Below are 26,801 nucleotides of genomic sequence, written 5' to 3' on the forward strand. Positions count from 1 at the left end.
CACACAGTATCTGATTGCATAGGGTCTGCCAATAATAAAACTCCTGAGTCATTTTCCATTTTGAAACTGTTCGCAGTTTGTATATAGGTCAGCCTGTTGTTGGGTGAAGACTTCCTAGTTTGCTATATGTGATAAGTGAAACCTTGAATGTCTGTGGATGGTTTTGTAATTCAATTCTGAATCTTGTCAAACTGAGAGGACTAACGGTTCTGTGTTCTGTGTGTCTGGACTGTTTTTCAGTTCTCCTTCCTCAGAACAATCGTGTCGCTTCCTCTTCCTTCTGTTCAGATTTAATCATATGGATCGGCCTCTGTGTGCTGCGGTACATTTTACATTGTGTGCCTCTTGGTAACCTTTAAGAGGAAATGGGTTACTCTTCATATCTACATAGTACAGAAGAGTGTTTTAATACCAGCAGTGATTAATTCCTCTTCTTTACAAAAAGCAAAATGATGCCTTTGGATCTAGATTGCTTGTAAGAATTTACCTTTCAAGTTAATTGTTTTTTAATGATTCCCACCTTATCTAATAATGCTAAAACGTAATTGTTATGGGACATTTTATGCCAGGGGAGTAGTTGCTTGAATTGCTTTAAAGTGAAGTGAATGAGCAGGAGACAACAATTTAAAAAATCCAAACCGAGAGCAAATATTGTGCCATTAATCCAACAACAAGACAGGCACCATCAAAAGAACACGTATGTAAAAGATAAGAGAAGAAGAGAGGAAGAGTGAGCACTAGTTTAAGAACATATAGTGAATAATTATGTATTCATTTGTTGTTCAAATAGGCTATTTTAGATGTCCCACTGCCTTGGCTTGGGACTATTTGTTTTGGTGGACGGCGTCACAGAGGTCTTGAGGTATTATTAAAAGAGTTAGATATGTAGGCTAGTCGCACAACAATTCTAAATCTTGTTAACTGGTTTAAATACTTGTAGAGAGCTGAAATGTAGAGAAAGAGATACTGTACGGGGATGACATGCACCAAACAGTGTCAGGATCAAGAAGCAGACCTGCAAACCGAGCAACGAGGACTGTAGCCTCTGCTCTACCAACTGAGCTGAACCAGTACCACATGTATTTTTTGTTTTAAAAACTAAACGTATAGTACTTTAAAAAAGTAGCATAAACTCCTCTTTGGAAAGGACATAATATGCCTGAGTATTAGTGGACAGAATGTATTTGTTTATGGCTGTGTGTTTATTGGTGTTGTGGCCAAACGCCTGTCTCGTTGTTTTTGTGAAGGAGGGTTGACGTTGCCCTCCCAGATTGGCCCTCAGCAGTGTGTATGACGGAAGCCAGTCCATCTGTTATTGCAGGCAGAGAGCTGTAATCCTCCCGACTGAGGCCACACTCCTTCTATGAACAGTGATTTGTCTCATTTTTGCAGCTTTAAGTTCCTGCCGAGCCATGTGAATCAGCTGACTCTGAGTCAAGTAATTAATTTAGCACACTGCTGTTTGACATTTGGGGGCTATATGGTAATCAGCAGATTTTATTTGGTTTCAAATTGTTACTTAATACCATCTCAGACAACATTTTGAATATTAACTTGAAAGGGTTGTGTCTCGGATTTAAAGAGTGCCTTAGAAAATCAATTTATTATTATGTCAATGAGTAGCATTGTCATGGATGGTTGTAAAAGTTGTCTATGTCGTCAATGTCTGAGGCAACATCTTGGTTATCAATGATTTCAGAGAATTAAGGTTCAGATTTTTCATTGGCTCCTGCTGCTAGTAAACATGGGAACACATTCCGTCCATCGGCACAGTCCTGGAGTTTGGCCTGCTGGTCGATGCAAGATAACATTAAACACAAGAAAACAAGATATGGAAAAACAGCCGAACTAAACATAGAAGTGTAAATTTACAGAAACTGAAGGCTGTTCCCAGTTCAGACCAGCAGTTTGTTTGTGTTTCATCGGTCCAGATTTTTATCGTTTTTGACCCCACACTGTGCTTAGACACTCAAACACACAAAGCTGACATGGATTCACTTCAATCACTCATGTGCAACCATATTAAAATAACCTAAAACTGATGTGCAATAATATAAGGAATGTATAAGAAATTCTGTTCCTGCTCTGTAGCGTTTGATTTTCTGTGACCTGTGTGCACTCATTGTACATGCTCTTTGTCTTTTTTGTTGTTCCCCATTGAAGGATAAATAAAGGTTCATCTTATCTTGTCACATAACAACTGCACACAAAATCCTGTTCTCAGTTTGCAGTTGCTTTTGGACTCGAGGATTAAAATAATGTCTTGTTCTTTTTACTTATGATTAACTGCTGCCATCGGTTAAAGTTACAGTTGACCCTGACCCTCCAACTTTAGCCTGAAGCAACCACGGTGTTACATAAGATCAGCTTATTGTAAATTGTACAATTTATTTGTGTCTAGTCCTGAAAAGCTTCTCACAGGATCCCTTTTTAACAACTCTTTTTTACAGTGTTCTTTCCTTGATAGCTGCTGACTTAAGATTTTCAGACTCAAGTGTGGCTGCTTAACTTGCAAGAAGTGATAACTTGGTTGGTATTAATTGCAAACTGCTGCATTTTTGGGATTCACTTTTATTTTGTGGCATTGACCATCTGTCAACATCATGAAATAACGTGTAGTTATAGGATTAAGATGATAAGTATATTATTAGTAAATGTTTTTCCAACTGCAGCTTAAACTTCTTTCTGAATATGTCAAACGTGTTTTTGTTGTGGAAAAAGATGAAGCTCACTATTAGAAATGTTGACATTGTTGTAGGTAAAGTCCTCCCCTGAATTCCCCATTGTTGTGTCTGCTTGTCAGTCCTGGTTCTGGTCTATTTAATAATGATAAGATATCAGTTTGGTCGGCCTGAATTCTCTGTGGAACGACGCTGTGTGGGGGCAGCAGAGAGGGAGGTGGTGGGGGTTGCTGAACAGTTTCAAATGTAGGTGGTAGGTCAACATTTTTCTGTGTTCTTCACAGTTGTTCTTCAATCCAGTATATCAGTGTGGAGCTGCTGTTAGATGATATTCAGAAGTTCCTTCCCTAGGTTTCAGTATGCTAAATTATATGGTCACATTTGGTATTTCCTCTGTCTGTGACAACTCCCCTGTTTGCAGTTTGCCCGCTGAAATGCTGAATGATTAGGTGGGTTATAATTCCATTGTAAAAAAGAGGCTAAGCTGTCATTTTGGACAGCAAATGGAGCATAAGCAGCCTGCTTTCCCTCCTCTCATCCCCTACATCCCATATGTTAGCATGCTTAAGCAGATGCCTTTAATACCAAAATGACATTGTAATCTGTCTTCCCTGTTATTGACACATTATTATTATTATTTTTTAAACCAAACAGAACTACGAGGCTGTATACTCAGTACCAATAACCAATAATTCTCTGTGAATATTTCAAGTTAAATGGAGGCTATGTTTGTGTTCTTCAGGCTGTGAACACATAAATAAATATATACTTTAAAGCAGTCTAAATATGATGTTGAAAATGTCTTCTGTACCCCACACTGTGCTTAGACACTCAAACACACAAAGCTGACATGGACTCACTTCAATCACTCATACTTCTTCACTGTCAATATTAGAAAAAAGCTGAAGTCCCGCCAATTGAGGTTAATGGTGACTGCAAACAGAAAAGATGGATTTACATCACCATCTGCCGAGGGGTGTGGTCAGATGTAGGTTCACTCTTTGGCCACGCATCGTGGTTGATTTCAGGGTCAGCTCTGTGTTCTGACTGTCTCTGCAGTCGTATTCAGATTTATTCTACCACTTAATCATCATAGAGCCAGTCACTGATATAGGTGCTTTTACTGATGCATGTATATGGTTCTGAATTTTAATGAACTTTGCAAGTAAACAATAATAACTTGATTGAGGGTCCTAAATGCTACCCATGCTAATGCTAATTCCCAGTAAAAAATTGTTGGACCATGTTTGGGCCATTTTTTCCCTTAATAAGATAGGACAGCTGAAGAGAGACAGGAAATGTTGGGAGGAGAGAGTGGGGGATGACATGCAGCAGAGGGCCGAGGTCGGATTCGAACCTATGGCCGCTGCAATGAGGAGCATAGCCTCTGCACATGGGGCACTACAACATTATCGCTAGGCTATCCGGCGCGCCACAGATTCCCCCTTTCTTAAACACTTTGCTGATGTTAATTTTGTGATGTTTTGATATACATTCAAGGAGTATATAAAAAAAAAAAAAAAAAAGCATCTGGATAAAGTTTTAAATCGTATTCCTTATACTTCCGTCTGGAGTTCTAGTAAGAGCAGGGCATTTTGGATCAGTTCAGTATCTTTGAGAAGCGTGCATAGTAACGAGTGACTGAGGATACCGTCAGCATTGAAAGTAAATGTACAAAATATCACATTGAACTGTGTAGAATTTAAATCGAAGTCAATGGTCTTTAGTGACCTCGTTGGGAAGGTTGTGCAGTCATAAATTTGCTCTGATCTGCTGCTTTCCTCTCATTTTTCTGTAACCTTTTAACTCAGCGTCAGAAGGGTTGTCTGGTTACAAAAGCTGAAGATCAAAAGAAATTGGTTGGCTTTTGGGTCGTGCTGGGAGTGTGATCACAGTGACCTCACAACCCTGTTTAAGTTTCTAAATAAAGCCTGTGTGCACATTTCTGCTTTGACTGGATATTTATTATTATCACTGCTGTATCACTGTCCTAGACCCACCACAAGAATTCAAAGATTATTCTCCTTCAGTTTTACAAACTTGCAGCTTTTGTTTTTGCAACATCTGAATCTTTTTTTGTGGTATGATTGTTGCAGATCCCACTTCCCCTTTAAGCCTAGTCTTAACCAATCAGGCCACCTGAGCAATTAAGAGGCCTGCAGCAGGCCATGCTCACTCCTTTTGGCTGACACTATTATTTGAGTGAGTACTTGATGTGTAAATGTATGATTTTGTGCATTTATGAGATTGTTTAGTTACTACGTAATTTGATTTACTGGTGTGGCCCTGATTATTGTTTTCCTTTTTCTTCAAGAGTTAAATCATCTGACTACTATGCTTGTCACAAGTGGAATCAAGTTGTTGAGAAATAAAGCATGAATAAACTCTCCTCTGGTCCCTGCACTTTAATTGGTGTACCACTGCAGAAGCTCTATTTTTGAACTGGTTTTACATACACTTTCTACAATGATCAAACACAGAAATACAACTGTCGACACACCGAGGATTTCTTTAAACAAGTTTGAAGCTCGTTAAGAAAGACGAAACAATGCACCGGTGTATACAAGAATATTTGTCACTTGTGATTAATGAACAGGAATAGATTTCTGCTGATGGTCATGCTGTTCAACAATAGTTCCTTTCTTCACTACATTGCTGACTCAAGCTGCCAGATAAGTCCATTTTCCTGTATGCACCCAGCGTCTTTCATTCACAACACTGGAGTCATCAGTCGGTGGTGTGAGATCATGAGTTTTGCCCTTGTGACCAGATTTTGACTTTTTTATGTCATCTTGTGAAGGCTTGAAGATTTGTAAAACAGCTTGATTTATTTTTCTTTAGGATAGTCGTATGTTGACATCTTACAATTCAAGGTCACTAGTTGGACTTACGTATATAGTTGACTACGGTTTGCACGAAACAATGGTGTGATCAGCCAAGGATGTAACTTTAAGTGTGTGTGTGTGGTGTGTCTGTGTGTGTGTTTGCTTATGTCGGGTCAGGGCTTGATTAGCGCAGCGGGGCGTAGCAGTTGTGTCCAGCTGCTCTCTCCAGAAGTGTGCCATGATACACAGTAAGGACTCCAGTGAATAATCCACCAGCAAAGGGAAAAACACTGCTCAGATATTAATGAGACATATGGCATGTTGCTTACGGAGTCCCTCAGCAGCCTCTAACAACAACACACAGGTTGTTTGTTTTGTTTCCTTGTTTGAAAGCAGTGGGATGAACCCAAAAGTTTTTACAAGTTAGAAAAGATCACATTTCTAATTCCTCCTTATTTACGCTGAACTTGTATCTTTTCTCACCTCCAGTCACCCCTGAACTGTTCCCTGAAACCCCCCTGGTGCCGTCCCTGCCTGCCATATCTTCGGCACGATCCAGCTCCGTCCCTCAGAAGCCTCGGAGGCCCAGTAACAGCGGTTCTGACGGTGCCACCAGGCCCCGGCCGTTGCGCTCAGCCCCCAGGCCAGGCCCCAGCAGAGGCAGCATGGAGGTGGGCATGCGCGTGGTGCGTGGCCTGGACTGGAAATGGGGAAACCAGGATGATGGAGAGGGCCATGTAGGCACTGTGGTGGAGATCGGGCGGCAGGGCAGCACCACCACGCCGGACAAGACAGTGGTGGTGCAGTGGGACAGCGGCACACGGACCAACTACCGCACTGGCTACCAGGGTGCCTATGACCTGCTGCTTTATGACAACGCTCAAATCGGTAAGCTTGGATTTATAGTCATTGCACATTCTGTAAATGAATTTGCTGTAAAAAGAATAGAAGAATACCTCACATTACTGCATGCAGTGTTTCCCCTAGGTTTACAGCGTTGGGGGGGGTGGGGACAAGCCGACATGCCGACACGACAACGCAAACACTTGAAGGAATCTTGGTGTTCATGTGTTATGACAATATAACACTGCTGCATGCATTCATCCACACACACGTTTCAGACAAGAAAAGGTAAAGAAAGTATTTTGAATAAAAATCAAGACTTTCTTTAAATAGTAGAGGTGGAGAATGACATGTGGAAAAGGAGCCACATGTCGGACTTGAACCCTTACTGCCTGCTTTGAGGACTTAAGCCTCTGTGCATTGGGCACGACCTAACCACTAGGCCCCTGAAAAAAAACAAGGTCTTTTCAATAGCTTCTCTATAAGCCTCTGGGGTCTCATATTTTTTTCTGAAAAACCGGTTCCACGTGTCTATCTTTAAAAAGATTTGCCTGCGCCTCCGTCTGCACAAATCCTGTTTTGAGAAATTCTGATACCATTCAGTCTATCTCTCATGGTCAGCCATCCAGCTCTATTTTGGACTTGAATGACACACACATTAATGCAGGACTCATTAGCATTTTGCTCTATATAAAGCGACATTTTTCTGCCTCAGAAGCTTGCCCTTCAATTAATGGAGCGAATGAAGAGGAGGAGAAGAGATGAGGAGCTGAGGGGTGAGGGGGTGGGGTTATTTTTGTCATGCTGTTTGTGCCTCAGTTCTTCCACATCTCATGATATTAGCCATTGTGGAAAGTTTCAACTGTAAGGACATGACATATGCCTACAATGCTTCAGTGACCTGCATATCACAGATACACTGAAGATCCTACTCACTATTCAAGATACGACAAGTTCCTTACAATTTGTTTGGAGCAAAATAGAGTAGAAATTACAACCTCGACCATTTTGAATAAACAATCCCACTCACTTCTCTCCTTCACCCCCCCCAGGTGTGCGCCACTCCAACATAATCTGCGATAGCTGCAAGAAGCACGGCATCATGGGAATGCGATGGAAGTGCAAAGTGTGCTTCGACTACGATCTGTGCACCCAGTGTTACATGAACAACAAGCATGACCTGGGCCATGCCTTTGAGCGTTACGAGACAGCACACTCCCAGCCGTGAGTACTACTAATTCTTCTTATGTCTTGCCTGTTAAATTGTTTTTTTTGGCTAACCGGCTTTGTTCACCTTACAGGAGGTAAGAACTTCTTGACCCGATTAGCATTGTTTTCACAAATTAACTTCTAGCAGTCCAGTGTCTGTCTTCTCTTGCCTATAAATCTAGACTGTGATTTATGAGGTTTTCCATTTTGTAGTTGGCTTTGGTTTCCATAACATACGGCTTCTCTTGAAGGAAACTCAAATGAAATGTGTTTTAAAGGAAGAATATGTGATTCGGGGCGGCCGACCGGCTCATCCCCTCACGTATACAAGTTATTTAATTGAGGGACTAGAGAAAAGAAGAATAACATACTATACTCACTGCTTATTTAAATGTCACGTAAGTGTTTTTTGGATCACGGTCATTTTGTGTAAATTTACATGTAGTGTGAAGATACGAGCGGTACCGTTAGCATGCTAACACAACAATGCTGGTCGAGTTGTTTTGGTTTCATGCTGGTGCTCAACAGCGACATCTACTGGCTTGCATTCTGAATCTTCTTCAGATTTCTTTACGCACTTTATGAAATCCAAAGCTTTATTTTTAGTTTGTAATAGAAGGAGTAGAGATCTTTATTTTAGTATTCTTACAAACCTAATGGTGAGCAATAGTCCAAATAAATATTACTGCAAAGAAAGAAAAGTACTTTGACAGCACGGACTGCTCTCCAGCGTTACATAAACACAATATAAACATCTATTAGTGGGAGAAGTTGAGGTTGTTGAGTTTACAGCAGAGCAGTTTCAGTTGATCTAAAGCCTTTGTTTATGAGCAGACTGCGGTCATGTGACCTGTGATAACCTTTTCACATCACCAGTAAACACAGATTTTACTCAGTTGTTGCTTCAACAACAATTGAAGTTGTGTCAAGAATCAAGATTGACTTAACTTGTGTCAGTCACAGTCCATTTGAACAGCTTTAGTTTTTGAGGGTAAATGATTAACAATGTTTAACTGTGAGTCTTCCTACACTGTAAAATAACGTTTAATCTAGAAGTGAATATTTCAGCACAATTTCAAATGGAAACTTTAAGTGCACTTGTTTCTGTGTTTAGTCAGCTTAGACAAATCCCGCTTGGGCCCGCTGTGGATAAATGTTTAGTGAGCTGATTCCAAGTGTCCTGTGTATCCAGCTCTCCCTTCAGAATCCGCTCTTCTGCATCAGTTCACAGTAAAGCTCCAAACTGCTCCAGGCTCCGTCTGAATGTCAGCTGGATGGCCTGTTCTCTTTTTAACGAGGTGATATGTATGACCCAGATTTCTTCTATAACTTAGCCAGGTCCTGGTCCAACTCTGTCCCGTCTATGTGCCTGAGCCTGCTGTCAAAGGAACGGTAAAAATAGTGGTAAGAGTCACGACCTGTTTGACTCTAGTTATATTTAAATATTCTAGTTAACTTTAGTTTCTAGGTATATTCATAATCAGTTTCTCAACAGTCTGGAAACTAGACTTTGATTCAGTCTGGTTGAGCCAAAATGTATTTTTAAAAAGAGGAATTTCCCCTGATTTTGAACCTTACCTTAACTATGGATGTAGACAAACAGAATGAAAATCACCTTCTGTTTTTACTGACAGTCTCTTTGTCTCTAGCTGCAGATCAGTGCAGCTTCACAATTAGTTTTTCCCTTGACACCAGCATCGTTAATTGTCAAAGTTGTTTGCCCTGAGAACCACAGACTGTTAGATTTTACATATTTCAAAGAAGCCATGAAATACATTGCAAACATCGACAGCAGGTGTAGAGAAAGTTATGATATGGTGCACCTTAAAGTGTTACGGTTGTGTCTTATTTGTATTAGCCAGAGCTGTCCCTAACAGCTTGCATACAATGCAGCCTGGTATATGTAGGGCAAGGACTGCTGGCACAGCTCCCCAAGAACTCAGTTTGCTTTGTCAATATAGCATGTACTAAAGAAATAATTGCTTGAATTGTCTAGATTTACCGTCAAAGCTGGAACAAAAGTATACATACCACAGCCAAGTTTTTCTCAAGACTCAACTCTCATGTTAGAAATTGCAATGCAATTCTAGTCTACATGTGTGGTATAAGAGGTCACTGCAGAAACACAGCAAATGTAATGTTAGGTAAGCACAAGCTGAAGTGAAAATAGTCACATACAAGGCCAGTTGAAATATGAAGTCTGTGGATGTTTTATAAAGAATCTGTCAAAACTATTATGAGATCTGTGAGCGTCAGTGCTGTGTTTCCTAAATGGAGGAATATAGTTTTTGAAATAACTTGCATCACTGTAATTGGTTTCTCTAATCTGAATAACATGGAGAAAATGAAGCTCTTTTATCTGGGTTTAAGTAACCCTACATTGTTTTGCACTCATTCTGATTGAGAATGCTTATTGGTAGCGGCCGTGGCTCAGTTGGTAGAGTCATCGTCTCTCAAACCCCAGCTCCTGATGTGTCCTTGGGCAAGGCACTTAAAGGTCCCATATTATTCTTTTTCTGGTTTTATATGCCCTTTAATGTGTTTTCCAAGTGTCCTGTGCATGTTTAGGCACATCTGTGTGCAAAAATTCAAAGTCTGCGGAAACACGGCTTCTCCTACCTCCTCCTGTTAGCTGTAGCATTAGCTGCATGTAACGCTCGGTTCTAGCCCCCCTCGAAAAAAAATTGTCAGTGCGACGTCATTGTCAGTGTGATATCACGGATCTAAGCCCATTGGCTCGTTGTGGCAAGCCCTGCAGCTTATGTTGAAATTTCTGAGAAGCGTGCTGAGCAACTGACCAATAACGACAGAGCGGATCGGCAGACCAATCAGAGCAGACTTGGCCCACGTGGGGTCTAACAGTGTGGGCTCAACAGAGTGCAGCTGATGGACTCAGAGTGTAGAGGGAGCAAGGAGGAGCAGTACATGAAAACAGACACTTTTTTTGGACTTTAGCTATTGTGAACGTACAAAAGTAGGTACATAGATTAAATATACGAACCCCAAAAAGGGCATAATATGGGCTCTTTAACCCCAAGTTGCTCCTGCTGCTTCGTCTGTATGAATGGGATTAGTTACTTCTGATGGTCTCACTACATAGCAGTGTGAATGTGTAGGTGTGACCTGTGGTGTAAAAGCACTTTGAGTAGTCAGAAGACTAGAAAAGTACTACACAAGTCCATTTACCATTTAAAGCCAACATGTCTAGGCACATGAAATAAAACTAGTCTCAGGACTCATTTCACTAGGCTTCTTTTATAAGTTCCCGTTTTTTATCAAGCAGTGCTTGTTCTGCTCCGCTCAGTATAACAATCACTTCTTTGGCTCCTCCAGTCTGTGTCTTATTTGAATGATACACCCCCTGGAGGTGAAAATAAAATGAGCCTCTTTGAGTTAGTATTACATAGAAATAAACAAATCGAGTTCTACATAATGGTGTTATAGTGGAGTGACATTTGGCCAACTTAGAATAGGGGAAATATAGTCCCATGATGATTAAAAACATTTATTTGACATCTTGTTTAGATATCTTGAAGCTTTCAAACAGATGAACGAGCTGTGTATATTAAACGTACAATATGTAGAATTTTATGACAACGTTTTCCCACTAAATGTCTACATTTATTAAATCATCATCCTCTTTATTGCCAGATTCAGGAGTCCATTAGAAAACATGTAAAAAACAAGCAAAATAAAAAACACAGGGTAAAATCACATCCAGACAGACAAAACATCACCAATATTATAAAAGACAACTGTACCAGTGTCGCCACAAGGCTGACTGGTATCGCACAGAACTATGACTGGGATTTGTCAACAGCATAATGATGGAGTTCTGAGAATCCTTCAATCGGCAGATAATATTGACTAAACCTATATTATATATTTTTCTTTGTTGAGTACAAAGTACATTAACTCAAATATTTCCAAATGTTATCAAAGCCAGAGAAATCTGTTATTTTATAGTAGTAACAGGATGTGAATTTCCCCACTGGGGATCAATAAAGGATTATCTTATCTCATCTTATGTGTCATGGTGGGAATGGTTCTTACACGAACTACAACAGGCAACAATCATTCCTTAAATCAACGTCACAGTTTGTCTTCATCATACAGTATGTTACAATAAACGGGAACGTCACACCAAGTCATTTCATTTTGGACATTTATTTGTTTTTTGGATGCGTGTCAAGATATTTTTAAGCAAAAACTGAGGCCGTGAGCTTTTTTATTTGTTAATAATAACCATAAATTAACCCAATAATGGGTGCCTAGGATTTCTTCTTTTGTTGTCGTGGTAACGAAGCAAGTATTGATATCTGATATTTTGACTACTATCATATCTAAGTTCAAGATGATGTTATCCTGAGTGTGAACAGATTTAGAATCACATGCTAGTTTTTACACAGGAAATTCATATTGAATCGACTCTTCATTGGCAGGGGCCGTCCTCAGGTAGTCTGCCTTGTGATGAAGAAACATTTAGCAATATGTGTGGATTATATAATCAAAAGACAGATTTTGTTCAGTATCATTCATACTTTGATATTTATTATACATTTTTGCGTAACCTCCGTGAAAAACAGAGTTGTGTGTGTGTGTGTGGCTCAGCAGAGGGATGGAGTGTTCATCTCTGGGCGATCATTACATGAAAGTCACTTTTTTCTAGTCAGATAATAAAATAGAGAAGTACACAGTACAGTTTCCCCCCCCCCCAAACACACAGTACTTCTTTATTTCCACACAACACTGACCCATATTTCACTGAGAGCATTTCAAAAGATTTATAATCTGGCAGTCATGGGACTCTCTCTCGATATCTGCATGGAAAGTCAAATTTAGCTCGGCTTCATAATGACTGTAACTTGTTTTTGTCCTGCAGTGATTTGTCTTAGGGGACTGGGGGTTTTGCTTTCTGGTACTTAAGAGGGGTTCCTTTGATGAGGACCAAACACGTGTGAGGGTTTTAATAGCAGCTTCAGCAGGGTGGATCTATTTGTAGTTTACAGGCATGCTGTTGGCAGGAAATTCCAGTGTGTCCTGAGGGGACAATGGGAAGTCGTGCTGACACTCCACAGTTGTACCATCACACACATGTTGTGAGGCCTGAGCCGGATGTACTGTACACCAGCGTCTCATTGTAATCACAACAGATTGGATTAGCATGCCAACAACCTAAACAGTGAGGATTAGCATGCTAACATATTCAACTACCTTTGTGACAGCTACTATTACAAAACAGGTGTTGGATATGAAGCAAGTGGAGGTGCAGTAACATGTGCTGATCATAAAGCATTATGCTGCTGTTACATTATTGAGTGATGAGTCTTCTTCAGAGCTCTAAGGAAATGTTTGCTAACTGTGAATCTCCAGGATATGAGATAGATAAAATGAATGTTAAGAAAGGTTTAATAATAATTCTGATATAAAAGTCATTTTTAATAGGGATGATCATTTCAAAACGTTCTCTGTGAAGGACTTTTCACACAAAAATGTTGCTGTAAGTGCTTTTCAATAAGGAAATAAAGTCACTCATGAAAAAAGAAACAACGTAACATCAGGTGTGGAGTGTCATAAATACAAGTTGACTGACACTAACACTCTCTGAGTAATAATTAAAACAACATAAACAAGGTGGAAAAATAATGCTTAACATACAGCATGTCAAATAAAAAAAACTAAAGTGGAGTAAGTATAAAGTAAGTATTACACAAGTACACTGAAAACCCTCTGAATAAGACAAAGAGAATAAGAGACACAAAGTTTTGAGAAGCCTGTCGCAGGAAAGTCATAACTTGCTAAGTGGTTGGAGTTAAGTTGAAGTAAAAGTTTATTTTTTAAGTATTTAGTGAGCTCAGAAATCTAAAGGCCATATGCTTGATTTGTCATCTGCAAAAGTTTGAAGTCCACACTACAGAAATCTGTTGGATGTTCTGAATGGCTCACAGCATTTGTTTAACACTGGTGTGTTGTAGTACACGGGGGCGTGTGTGCATGCTGACAGCGCTCAGGGCAGCATATGCGTGTACCATATGTTTACGAGGAGATGGTTGGTATGCAGCTGGTTAATCGGCTCTTCAACACACAAACAACACACACACGCAGTTCCAGGCAACCTGTCGGGTCGACTCCCTGCTTAATCCTTCTCTTGCACATCAAGCTGCACTGCTGCAGCTGACCTCCTCCATTCTCCAACCCTGTCGTCACGATTAGGGCACATCAAACCAATCCCCACCACGGAGTTTCCAGTACTTTCTCCGGCTTCTAGCTGGAATTAATTTGTACATTTTCACTTTAACTTTGTTCAAGTGGGCTAACTGGAATGTTCTCATTCTTTTACGAGAAATGTTTGAATGTAGATTTGATCACGTCATTCTTATCACTCCAACACAAACTACGGTCTTCTGTAGTGCTTTCAAAAGAGTTTAGTTCTCTGGTAAGGGAAGTTAAGACCCAATGAAAGCTTTATTGATGTTTTTTTTTAAAATACGCTTCTAATTCCATATAGTCTTCTTCATTAGAGAAAATAAGAACACACGTCCATACTTTAGTTTACATTTTGTGAGACTGTAGCCGTTCCTAAACCATCAAATTGATTCATGATGAATTGTTGACGAGCGTATTTTTGCACGTATTATGGAAAATGTTCAGTACTTTACCCAAGCTGAACAGAAAGTTGTGCTCTGAAGTTTCAGGCACTGTGGCACTGTGTTCTGATTTCATAAACAGTTAGTTAGTTATTTTCTACTCATCCAATATGACTGTTTTCTGATTACAAATCCAAATATATTGTCTCTCACATTTTACAAAATATGACAATATATAAAAGGGTAAAACTTTTATTGTATGTATCTTATTGCCTAGATCATAACAATTCACAGCATTGTACTTCAGTCTAGATTCTTGTTCCCACACTGTAGTTAAGGCTCCACAGGCAAACCAAAGTAAAAAACAATAAGTGTAAACATGGCTGACACTTGATCTGGTTGACTGAACCTCACTGCGTATTCCACTGCATTTACTTCCAAAAGCAAAGCTAACCCTTGGCTGACTGTTGACCCAGCTGTCCTGTCGGTAGGTGTAGGTTTCTCGTCCTCATCCTGTCTGGGAGCTGAGGTGACATTTGGCCGAGCAGGATTAGAAAGCTTGATCCTCTGAAAGACCTGTTGTTTTTCCCAGAGAGGCTACATTATGAATCAACATGCCAACAACACTGAGGTCATGTTTATATCTCGAGAAGTAGTGACATCTGCCACTTTATATCCTCTTTACTATTGAAATGATCTTGGGTCAAGTTCCCCACGCTCCATGACCTTTGATACTCCGAGTTCAGGAAGTCTGGAAGTTGCTAATACCAACACTCTCAATTAGCCTTATCAAACTGGAACTATTTATACCCTGCATTCCAAGAAAAGATCTAAAAACACAACACAAGCAATGTAATGTATTGTGGCAATGCAGAAAACAGCTTTTCTTTAATACACATCCTTTTGTACTGGGTGAACAGCAAATTCATCTCCATCTGTCCTCATGTACTTAGAAATGGGGAAATTAAACTTCCTATACATGCTCTATGCTCTGCCCTAAGGTGACCTGCTTTCTGATAGCTCTGCTTTTCAGGGATTAGGCTCAAAGCTCTATACGCAGTTACTCACTGTCCTCAGCACAGACCTGTCCAGGCTCAGTCCCATGCTGAGATTGACTGTGTGCTGGCTCTCTGAGCCTGATGTGCCGCTTTTTTGCTGCAGTAGCACCAGGGAACCTGAGAAATCCGGCCAGTGACAGGGGATGAAGTTAGCTGAGGCTAACTTTAAGCAGAACCCCATCACAAGAGAGACATGTAGGAGCAGCAAAGCCTCCACGAGGCTCCCTGAGGACGACAGCTCTCCCAAGGCTCTTTTTCTTTTGATCACACTGGATTTTCTATGTCTTTGAGTCAATCCGAAAAGCTGTTCGGGTTGAAAGGAAGCTTGGTTTTGATCTCTTCAAGAAAGTATGGGAATAGGCAGCTCCTTTGCACCAAGATCTGATCAAATCTTTACCATAAGGTATGTCAGACATTGATGACTTTTTAACTATATATAACTATGTAACCTGAAAGTCTGATTTCGTTATTATATCTAAGGTTTTAGGTCGGTGCTAGCGAAGAGGACTCTGACATGGTTGTCTGTGGCTTTGCATAGGTTTCTTGAGTTTTACAGTCCTGAAATCCTCTCAGAAAATGACTTTGCCTTAAGTACACATCCTGCTTAGCAGTTGAACACAGCGTAGCACTCACCCCTTATAGACGCAGTTCAGGAGAGTGAACAGTCATCTGTTAGGCGGTAGAGCTGGGATACCTACCAACATCAATATTGATGTATTCAAATAAAAGCAGAAAAACAGTGTGTGATTTTAAGAGTTTTACTGCAGTAGGAAGCAAAAATACATCAGGAACATGATGTTACGCTAAACAGGAAGCACTGTGCTAATGAACGAGGAGAAGAAGAAAAGTGATGTTGACAAAAAGTACACATTATGTTTCATTCTACTTGAGAATGAATATGTTAACAAATTTAAAAAAAAACATTCTGTTTACCAATTTCATTCTTGTAATTAAAATGTGCAAGATGTATCAATGCACTTGACATGTATGATATTATGTCTCTTCATGATGATTTTGATCATGATTTTATTTTTAGTTAACGTACAAAGACTTGATTTTGTTTTCACTGAGATGGTACAAAGCAGTAATACTGTATGATGTTGGATGTAACAGAGACAGTGATGAATACAAATGTAGATCCTTATGGTCAGTTTCCAGAAGATAGTGACCTTGTTCTCTTACCTACCTTACTACCTTACCTGATGCATACGGTGTTATTATATTCTAATTAACATGGCGGTTTTCCTAAAATCAGTTGCGAAAAATTGCAATGCCTCTTTAACATCTAACTGCCTGAATAGTAATTTATTGCAGTTTATTGAATCATAACTTCTGTTTTGTGATTTGTATCGTATCATCACCAGATTTTAAAGATCCTCAGTGCTCGATGTGTCAATGGTCCCTTCATCTGTTGTTGATCTTCTTCTGACAGCAGCCTTTTTTTTTAAGTCTGATTTATCGTTTGTTATCAAACATTTAATGGGAAATGCCATAAATGCAGCTGATGTTTATGAACCCTTCAGAATGTTTTTTCATCCTAATTTGTGTTTTATAAGTATCTGATAATTACTTCATTAAAAGTCAATAAAATGCTCTACAAATAATTGGAGACCCCGATCATAAATCTTGTTTGATGTAGTGAATCTTTTGAAACTGAGATACAGATCTTCTCTATGTATCTCGGGCTTCTTTTTGGCACAGAGTCAAAGTGAACAGTGAATGCCTGCTGTATATTTTGGACATAGATGTGTATTATGGATTTTGTAAACAAGTCTTGACATTGTGCAGTGGTCCGTTGAGCCGTTTGTTCAGCTGTGTCTTGCTCTTATCACAGAGTGAGCTTGGCACCGAGGCAGAACCTTCCGCGGATCATCCTCAAAGGAATCTTCCAGGGTGTTAAAGTGGTTCGTGGACCCGACTGGGACTGGGGAAACCAAGACGGTGAGTGGTGGTGCTTGCAGGGTGGACGGTTCCTAACCATTAACATGGCTCTGCCGACTCAGCAGGCCCCCCTACCTTCTTGAGCATGAAGCTGTACCTCTTCAAAGTCTTTCACCATCCACAACCCATAATAACATTCTAACCTTGCGTCTCATTAACCCACCAAATGTTCTGTTAGTATGTGTCTGTGTGTTCTTATATTGCTGGTGACTCATGAGTCTGTTGCACAGATGTGGCCATCAGTGTGTGTCTCCACAGAGTCTTTGTTCAGTAACATTTGTCTTTGTTTTTCTTTTTTTTTTGTTCCAGCCCTGTGTGGTGGCATAAACTGAGAACCACATTCAATTAAGACAAAGTGTTTGTTGCAGGTGTTGAGAAACTAGAGATTGGTCATTCCTTCTGCTCTGCTCTTGTATTTGTTGTTGTGTCCATAAAATGTCTTCAGTTTTACTTTACACGATCAAGTTCATGCTGTTACAGTTTTGAAAAGTTTCTCACATATAAACAATCTGCCCGGGTTGATGTCTGAAATAGTCAAAATTGTAATTGAGAGCAATCTTCCACATCAGTGGGCTGCATTGAAGCCCCTGACTGTTCCCTTTAGGGAAAGCAGGAATGCTAATGTATCTTTATGTGTTCTCTGGTTTGGGGTCATATTTGTGTCTGAGAATAGCAATGTTCCCTTTTTCTGGGCTAAAGCGAATGAGTCAAAATGTCCTTTTGGTGTCTTTCAAATCAACGCCCTGGGGATTGGTTAAGTCACTCATCAGGCTTAAATAGTGTAAACGCTAAGTGCATACAGGAAGCTCTGAGCATGCTCAGTAACCCCCAGCTTGCCATGTGCTCTCCCGGGTCACTGGTTTAGTTGGTGTGGTTATGCACTAGGTCAGCGTGATGACTTTAAAGGTTTAACAAGGACTCTTTTACGTCATGAAACATGATGTACAGAAAATGGGGATTTTGATTATTTTTACCTGGTGCTTTTGTGTTTGAATTTCAAAGGAAATGTGTTCCTGAAGTACTTGAGCAGGCTCTAGAAAATGGCAGAAAATGACTTTAATTCTTGGCAGCTTATGATTCTTCAGGGGAAATTGTCTCTCACTCGTTTTTTTTCAGATGTCTGTCATCTCATTTGTCTCATATGTCTGCATGGTGCTTGTCAAATTTTACTCTGCATAATTACACGTGTTGTCTGATCTCCACACATTTTCTCCCAATCAAAAACACAATTTCTTTCCTCTTTCTTTCCTCTTCTTTCTTCAATGATCTGATCTTTTTCTTTTCCCAATTCTTCAACCCAATGATGCATTACTGTTTTTGTATATTTGTGTATGTTGGTTTATATTTATATGTGTATATGTGTGTGTGTGTAGGCGGGGAGGGTAAGGTTGGGAAGGTAGTGGACATTCGCGGCTGGGACACAGAGTCTGGTCGCAGTGTGGCCAGTGTCACCTGGTCTAATGGCACCACCAATGTCTACCGAATGGGACACAAAGGCAAAGTAGACCTCAAGTACGTGTCTGACGGCCAAGGAGGATTCTATTACAAAGACCACCTACCCAAACTAGGTAAGACACACAGATTCCTGTTTCTAAGTAAGCATTTGTCACACACAGGTCATTAGTTATTTTATCAGTCATTTAAGTGCTCGCATTGCCAAGTTAAGAGTAAAGCAGTTCATTTTATACAGTGCCTATTGATAACTTTCTCAAGACACTTAAAGAGCAGGTCTAGACATTACTGTTTGTTGTTTTATTTACAGAGACGCAACATTAATCCAACATAACCAAAGCACTTGGCAACATTTAGCCAAGTAACAGTGGCGAGTAAAAACTTCGATTTTAACAGGCAGAAACCTCGAGCAGAGCCAAACACATGTTGAACAGCCGTCTGCTGAGACTAATCTGCTTCTGCTGCACCCTCATGCTGTCAGACGATACCCCACTCTGAATGTTGTTTCACTTAACTCACCTTGCTACCAATGAAGCATCTAACAAACTGCTACTTTCAGCGTTTTACTAGTTTTAATCAAAGGTTCTGTATGTTTTAGAGAGAAGGAGACATGCAGTTAATTTGACTCCCAGTTTACATTTCTTGAACAATAAACGCAACAATAGGGCTTGGTCATAACTGTGTACTGTTCTATGTGAAGTTATGATGCAGTGTAAAAACAAACGTGCAGAGATTGGACTGACAAACAGAATTTCATTTACGTCCTTTTATGCCTTTATTTAGAGATAGGATAGTGGATAGAGTCAGAATTCAGGGAGAGAGAGCGAGTGGGAGGTGACATACGGGAAAGGAGCCACAGGTGTGATTCGAATCCGGGCCGCCCGCCTGGAGGACCACAGCCTCCATCCATGGGGTCGCATTAACCCCTCCGCGAACGGCGCCCCTGACAAAACGCAATTTGACTCGGAATCTTCTCGTTGTATAAACTGAATTGTCACTTTTAGTGGGGGGGGAGCCCTTGTCCAAAAGCATTTATACATGAAGTTCAGCCTTCCACTTCATCCTGAACCAAATTGTAATTGATTAATAAGCATGTTTACCAAAAATGCACTGGGTTAGCGTTTGTAAATCCTGACCTGCTCACTACAAGTCCTGTATTATTATGTTGTTTGAATGTGACATTTATAAAAATGTAAATGTTCTAAAGTCTGCTTGAAAATATAATGCTGACGTTAAACCAGACTATTGTTGTTGTGGGCTTAATGTTTGTTCTACGTTTTTTTGTTAATGCTAACACCTGTCCGTTCAGGAGAGCATGCAGAGCTGCAGCGCCAGGAGAGTGCTGACGGCCACTCCTTCCAGCAGGGGGACAAGGTCAAATGTCTCTTGGAGGTGGACATCCTGCGACAGATGCAAGAGGGGCATGGAGGCTGGAACCCCAAAATGGCAGAGGTATAACCAGAAAAAACAATTGAGAGCTTTATTTATCCCCCTGTTCTACAATGTAAAGAAACAAACTGAACTTCCGTTATTTTTCCCAACTTCTGACAATGACCTCTTTGTACTGTGCCCATGGTATGTACTCCTTACGTTTTAGACAAACATAGCCTCACAGTCAAAACACATGTGTCCCTTTGAACATTGTGTACAGAATATTTATATAAGTGGCTCAGATGGATGTTGGCTTGCAGCAGAGTGAAAAGAAACAGAGCATCCAACTCTCGAATCACAGCTGCTAAAGGGAACATTAAGGTCACAGCAATGCAGACAAAGACCCAGAGTGACACGGTCTGTTTGTGTTCGCAGTACATTTGCCGGATCGGGACTGTTCACAGAATCACTGACCGAGGAGACGTACGAGTCCAGTACAGCAACAACATCCGCTGGACTTTCCATCCTGGGGCCCTCACCAAGGTACTGAGCAGCTCCAGATAAGCTTCTTTCAGAGCATTTGCACATTTAATAGACTGCAGTTTTACTGGAGAGTTGTTGGAGTATCTGCGGGTTCTGAGCTCATCTTAAAAGTTGAATACATTTCTTTTTCCGCTAGGTGAACACTTTTGGAGTTGGAGAACTAGTAAGAGTGCTGGAGGACATGGAGAGTGTGAAGAGACTGCAGGCCGGCCATGGAGAGTGGACAGACAGCATGGCTCCTGTATGCTCACTAAGCCTTATAATACAAAGTCTTCATAATTAAGCATTATTTATAAAGGCACGAGGCAGAAGTGTGGTCATGTATCACAGGACTAGGCCCTGTTTTCAGACTTAGGTCATGAATTTCAAGATATTTACAAAGACTTCCAAAGAGTCTAGTTAAGTCCTGTAACTGCACTTTCTCTTTCTCACCAATAACTGGTGACTTAACTTTTATTTGAGCTTTTAGACTTGTAAGCACAGAATCTTTTAATATATACTCAGTTTGTTTGCTAATCTTGACTCGTGATTTCATGACCAGAACTAAACTCTGACCTGAGACTTTCAAAACAATCACTTTTTCCTCAGCTTTGTGATTTTGTAGTATTTTAAACGTACTCCCTCTCTGTGTGCATGATGCTAGCTATGTCACTTGCTAAAGTTAAGCATTCTTTTGGCAGACAACGCCCTAAATTAAGAGTGACCTATTTTCTAAAAATATTGGTCGTATATGAGGAAGTTCAGAGCCATTTCCCAGAATGTGCAGTTGCTTATATTTACCTGAAATTGAAGACACTCAGAAACTGCTCATGTACAGAACAGACCATATGTAGATTGTTAATTAGATGTCACACTTTATGTCACTGTGAATCTCACCTCTAAATTCTTAGCCCACTTAAAGACCCTTTCTCAGCTGCTCATACCACAGACTGCTCGCTTACAGTTTCTCTCTCCCCCCCCCCCCCCCCCCCCCCCCAGGTGCTCGGCCAGGTCGGAAAGGTGCTAAAAGTTTATGCAGATGGTGACCTTCGGGTGGCGTTTGGTGGTCAGACATGGACGTTCAACCCAGCGTGCCTCTCAGCCCAGCCTGTGGAGGTGGACGCCAACCTCATGACAGCTGAGAACCCCAATGATTCTGGAAGTAAGGCCTCTGCCGGGACGAGGGGGCTCATCTAAAACACTACAGCAGCAACTTTGCTTTCTGCATGCATTCATTCATCCTCTCCCTCCCTCATTCCAGCTCTGTCATGCATGCTTTCACATACAGGCTACAACTGTGGCACTCATGGCCACAGTCACAACCCTTCTCTGTCTGTTTCTTTTTCAGCAGTGTGTCTACAGGGTGTCATTTCCTGAAATGTGCCTCTCTGTGGCTTGTCATGAGCCTGCATGTTGACAGCGGGAGGCTTTGGCAGCTCAGCCTACATTTGTCATCTTTTCTACAGCCTTTTAATCATGACTAAATCTGTTGTGTGCATGTGTTTATGTCAGTGGATGGGTTAGCTTCAGAGGGAAATGTGTTCATGTTTGTGGGAAATGTGTGTGTGGGGTCAGAATACAACGCATGGGGGACATTTTGACTCATTCTCCTGGTTTCACTTTGAGTTCAGCTTGGAAAAAAATAACGTCTTATCCGGCATGTGTTTGTCCTGGGATTTCGCTCCTCTGGAGGACTCTTGACACTGTTTCTTATCATGTTGTTTACATTAAATTGATTAAGCTAAATTAATCCTATTGCCCCCCCCCCCTCCCTCCTTCTATCTCTGTTCAGGTACTGTCATCTCAGTGTTGGAGAAGCTGCTGTCTCAGTCCACGGAGCAGGACAATCCCAGCCGGCTGGTGATTGAGGCAGCACACGGCAGTGCCAACAAAGTGCGGGAGTTGGTGCAGAAGTATCCTGACAAGGTTAGTGCAGCACTCCTTCTCTTTACTGCAGTCCACTGCTCGTTCCAAGAGCTCTCAGCAGGGCGCCAAGAGAAATTAAGGCCCAGAGTTACTTAGTGAGCAAAAAAAAAAGATATTTACCGTACACCGAAATCACCCTGTCAAGATGTTTGAAAGCACAAGTGTGCAGTTGCTTTTTGAAGTAGATGCTAATCGAATTAATTGAGTTATCTAACTTAAGCCAACCTACAAAAACTAAACATATTGTGAATGTTTTTCTAAAACATCCAGTATGATAGTCATCCATCCCTTACACATTATTATTTTAAACAACGTTCACGTCTTTTCACAACTTTCTCAATAGGCTTTAGCTTCTGCTTTAGCTGGTTGTTTTTGCCCGTTTCTTCTTTTCTACTGTCTTTTTTTCTTATTTATTTTTATCCTTATTTTTATCTTCTTTATAAGTTTTATTAGGTGTTATAATATCGTTCTCACCTTGATGCTGCCAATCTACGTCAATTCCTGGCAGTTTCAGGCAGTTATCGGTGTTAACTGTAAATTCCTGTGATGAGCTGTTAATTTGAACTTCCACAACAACTTAGTGACGATGACTGACGAAAATCCTGCTTTTCATACAGTGTCTTTACATGTTTTTCTCTTCTGATATGTTGCTTTTTATCCTTTTAAATGTATGTTTTGATGTCTCGTGTAAAGTTTGAACAGCCTTGTTGCTAAAATGTTATATGAATAAACTTGCCTTGTCCTAACAGATTGCTATGACATCTGAAATACTTAATTAGTTGCCCTTAAAAACAATATAGCAGTAGGAAATATAGAAATATATACTTTGGGTTATTAGACTATGATACAATAGATTTAATAGTAACCATTGAACGAGTAACCTAAACAAATGAAGTCATGTCTTAGATTTACACTTTTTAAAATATTGAGAGAAATAGTAACTCTGTTTATAATTTCATCATAGTTGTTTATATCAGAAATGATGTTGCTAATAATATTCCTACTCCGTGATGACTAAACCATTAATAAGGATTACATGTGTAAGTTATATGACTAATGCTGTTGTGGTTCATGCTCAGATTATTTCCGGTCAGTCTGCGTTCAGCTCTGTCTGTCGTTGTTCAGGCTGTCAACGCCTCTAAATCAATCTTGGTCCACGCTCGTGTTCTCGGCAGGTGGATATAAAGAACCAGGGCAAGACCGCACTGCAGGTCGCTGCCCACCAAGGCCACATGGAGGTCGTGAAGGCCCTGCTGCAGGCCAACGGCTCCATCGAAGTCAAGGATGAAGATGGAGACACGGCATTGCACTACACTGCCTTTGGGTGAGGACACACATATAGATACTTACATTTGAATGTAAAATTATACAAAGGAAGACACTTAATCATGTAAATTGCTTGTGTCCTTGTCAAGATTCAGCTCTGCTTTCTAGAAAATCCTGGAGACTGATAGATGTAGATAAAGAGCTCTTGCGTGTCTCTTTCCATGTAATGTGATAATCCATTCACAGAAGGGACAGTATTAGAGTGTTGTCTAATCAGCCACCCACATCCCCTCCTCTATCCACATTAACACATAATCAGGAAGTCAACATTTGACAAAATCTCCTCTGGAGTTTGTTCATATATATAACTTTCTTTTACTGCTTGCGGGCTGTAGTGGTAAACAAAGCGACTAAAATGGCAGGGTTTAAAAATGATGAAGATTGTCTGACTTAGCATGCGACCCTTGAGCTTTTTGTAGCTCCCAGTAGGTTTTCAGAAAGAAAAAAAAAACATTTGAGATTTTAGAAACTGGCTTGAGTTACTTTAATTGAAAGCATTTTTCCGACATGTTGAATCACTCAATGGAAATGGATGACACTGAGGACTAATCTGTTTGTGGTTTCTCTTTGTGCAGTAATCAGGCAGAGATCGCACGGCTGCTGTTAAGCAAAGGGGCAAATGTCAACCTACTGAACAACTCCATGTGCACGGCGCTCCACATTGCCGTAAACAAGGGCTTCACAGACGTGGTGCGTGTGCTGACTGAACACTCGGCTGACGTCAACCTTCAGGTGAGAGGGCCTAGACTGGGCTAGATTAAAATGTGTCACCCTATAACAGCCAGTTTGAAACATCCATTTTCCTGTCTTCATTCTCTTTCACTTCATTTAAAGTAAATGATCACATCTTTATTGACTCTTAAAAACCAGCTCTGTGCTAATGAAGTTAAACTGTCACTGTAATGCTGCGGCGGTAAACTTGAAGGGATGAGCAAACTGCTACTGTTTATGTCAAATGTGATGGTTGGATGAATGGTTTGGTTGGCACCTAAGTTTAAAAGTTACATATAAAAAGCATCAGGTGATTTTTCGTGTTATATTATACAAGTTGCCCCAACACGCTAATAAAGAAAAACGTCTTTATGGACTCTGTAGCTCTCCTGGAAGTAATTTCACAACTGGGATCCAGTTATGCTCTAATATATATTTATGAGTATATATTAATATTTATGGTTGTCTGTCAGTCCCCTTCTTGTTAACTATTGAGCTCAGGATTTATATAATCATTTTTATTACACTTGTGACTTGTCATAAACATCTGAGTGGAGTCCAGAAGAACTGATTATGATTTGTTTTTGTTATTAAAACTTTATAACTGTTCAAAAGAACAAATCACCATCATTGATTGATAGTGAGCTATCTCACTTTCTGAAGAACGATCATGGGACATTACTCTCTGTGAAGAGAAAGGGTGCACTTTGAAGTACCACGGCCACTCTTTAAACTACTATGATGCTGCCTTTCCTGTTATATGTAGTCTCACTTATACTTTTATCTTACAACCTTTTATCGTAATGTTTTCTTTTATATCATAGCAAATTTAGCATAAAGTAAGTGACGGGGGGTTGACAACCAAACTGGTGATGTGTGTCGGCAGAAGCCAGTGAGCTTCTTTGGCAGTCAATACTATGCACATAAGAAACTCAAGTGTCTCCCTTTTCAAAGCAGCTGTAAACAGAGAAATTCAAATATTTATGTGCGACCTTGGCTGTCCTGTGGCCCTCAGTGGCATTAAGGGGGTTTTGTGTCCCTTTACAGCATTTGCAGACAGTGTAACATGCCTGTAACCAGGCCTGGAATTCACTTAGTGCACATTTATTCTGCTTGAGTAGAGCGGCTACTCATCTAAGAGCATGGAGTGGCCGCTACGAGTTTGTTTTTGTTTGAGCTGTATACAATCTCATTGTAGCGAGGCACATTAGAAATATGGACCCAAAAGTATTATATAAGGTCTCGATTTCAGATTTACAACAAATTCTAGTAAACAAAATCATGCAGTAGTTACAAATAAAACTAATGTGATGTAAATGTTCAGGGATTAATGATGCAGTCTGCAGCTTTGTACTAAGACACGGTGATTCATATAACTGCCATCATAAAAATGATTAAATTAGAACTTTGGCATTTTGCATCGTCATGTCTAAACAAGTGTCGAAACGACTCCGAAACCTGCAAAACCAGTCTCAGCCCAACTTAGGCCACAGCCTCACTCGCTCTGTTTTTTCTCTCTCCTCCAATTAGGATTCATATGGGGACACACCGCTCCATGATGCCATTGCGAAAGATTTCCGCAATATCATCGAGATCCTGGTGTTGGTGCCAAACATTGACTTCACCCAGCAGAACCACAGAGGCTTCAACCTGCTGCACCACGCTGCCCTCAAAGGAAACAAACTGTGAGTCTACGGAAAACGGTCCGCAGCAGACACATTTGGAAACCTGGATGATGACAAAGTTATAATCAGTGAGACGTGTAAAAAGGTTCATGGACATTTTCATACAAATTAGGCGCTCAACATCTCACCTTGACAATCACAGCGATGTTTTAGATTCAAGGCTGATGAAACAGATCTTTCCAAATGATACTGAAGTGTGAGGGGCCGACAGTTATATTCTGAAAATATGACCACCTGGATCAAAGTCTTCCCGCTTACGAATAAAACCGTATCCTCCATACATGGTGAGCATGCACTAACCACTGCGCCACTCGCGCCCCAGTAAAACTACTGTTGTGTGAAAGGAAAAATTATTGGACAGCAAGCCAAAAACCTGCTATAACTGAGTAGAGCTGGCTAATCAGGAAGTGGGCAGAAACCTTTCACCTTAGCATGAGCTTGCTTCAAAATATATTCTCTCTTTTCAGCCACAACTTCAGCCAGACTATTTTCCTTTTTTTGTGAGGTAACTGCAAAAGATAGAACACACAAGTGCAACCAGCATATGATTGGAGTATGCCTCTGTTTTAGACTGTTGGCTAAAGTCACATTTGATAACACAAGTTTCTGTGAGAGGCCCAGTCCTTTGAATTCCCTGAAAGTATTATGCAGAGTTTCTGTGCTC

The 26,801-nt window shown here is 40.5% G+C and overlaps 1 protein-coding gene across 3 annotated transcripts in view; it reads left to right on the forward strand.

Moving 5' to 3' along the window:
• The window catches only part of mib2 (MIB E3 ubiquitin protein ligase 2), a 50,048-nt gene that overhangs the window by 8,577 nt on the left and 14,670 nt on the right, over positions 1 to 26,801 (forward strand). For 2 of the 3 annotated variants that reach the window (XM_065961101.1, XM_020635320.3), the window contains exons 2-13: positions 5,996 to 6,394; positions 7,402 to 7,573; positions 17,038 to 17,144; positions 18,518 to 18,712; positions 19,906 to 20,048; positions 20,403 to 20,510; positions 20,647 to 20,751; positions 21,489 to 21,651; positions 22,282 to 22,415; positions 23,591 to 23,739; positions 24,317 to 24,473; positions 25,983 to 26,137. In XM_065961101.1, coding sequence (XP_065817173.1) covers positions 6,172 to 6,394; positions 7,402 to 7,573; positions 17,038 to 17,144; positions 18,518 to 18,712; positions 19,906 to 20,048; positions 20,403 to 20,510; positions 20,647 to 20,751; positions 21,489 to 21,651; positions 22,282 to 22,415; positions 23,591 to 23,739; positions 24,317 to 24,473; positions 25,983 to 26,137 — 1,811 coding nt within the window. In that variant the 5' untranslated portion in view covers positions 5,996 to 6,171. Of the gene's footprint in view, positions 1 to 5,995; positions 6,395 to 7,401; positions 7,574 to 15,277; positions 15,607 to 17,037; positions 17,145 to 18,517; positions 18,713 to 19,905; positions 20,049 to 20,402; positions 20,511 to 20,646; positions 20,752 to 21,488; positions 21,652 to 22,281; positions 22,416 to 23,590; positions 23,740 to 24,316; positions 24,474 to 25,982; positions 26,138 to 26,801 lie in introns of those variants that run through there. The other variant, XM_029277624.2, reaches the window with a different exon arrangement.

Source organism: Labrus bergylta, chromosome 12 (genome assembly GCF_963930695.1).
Source record: "Labrus bergylta chromosome 12, fLabBer1.1, whole genome shotgun sequence".
NCBI classification, from domain to species: Eukaryota; Metazoa; Chordata; class Actinopteri; order Labriformes; family Labridae; genus Labrus; species Labrus bergylta.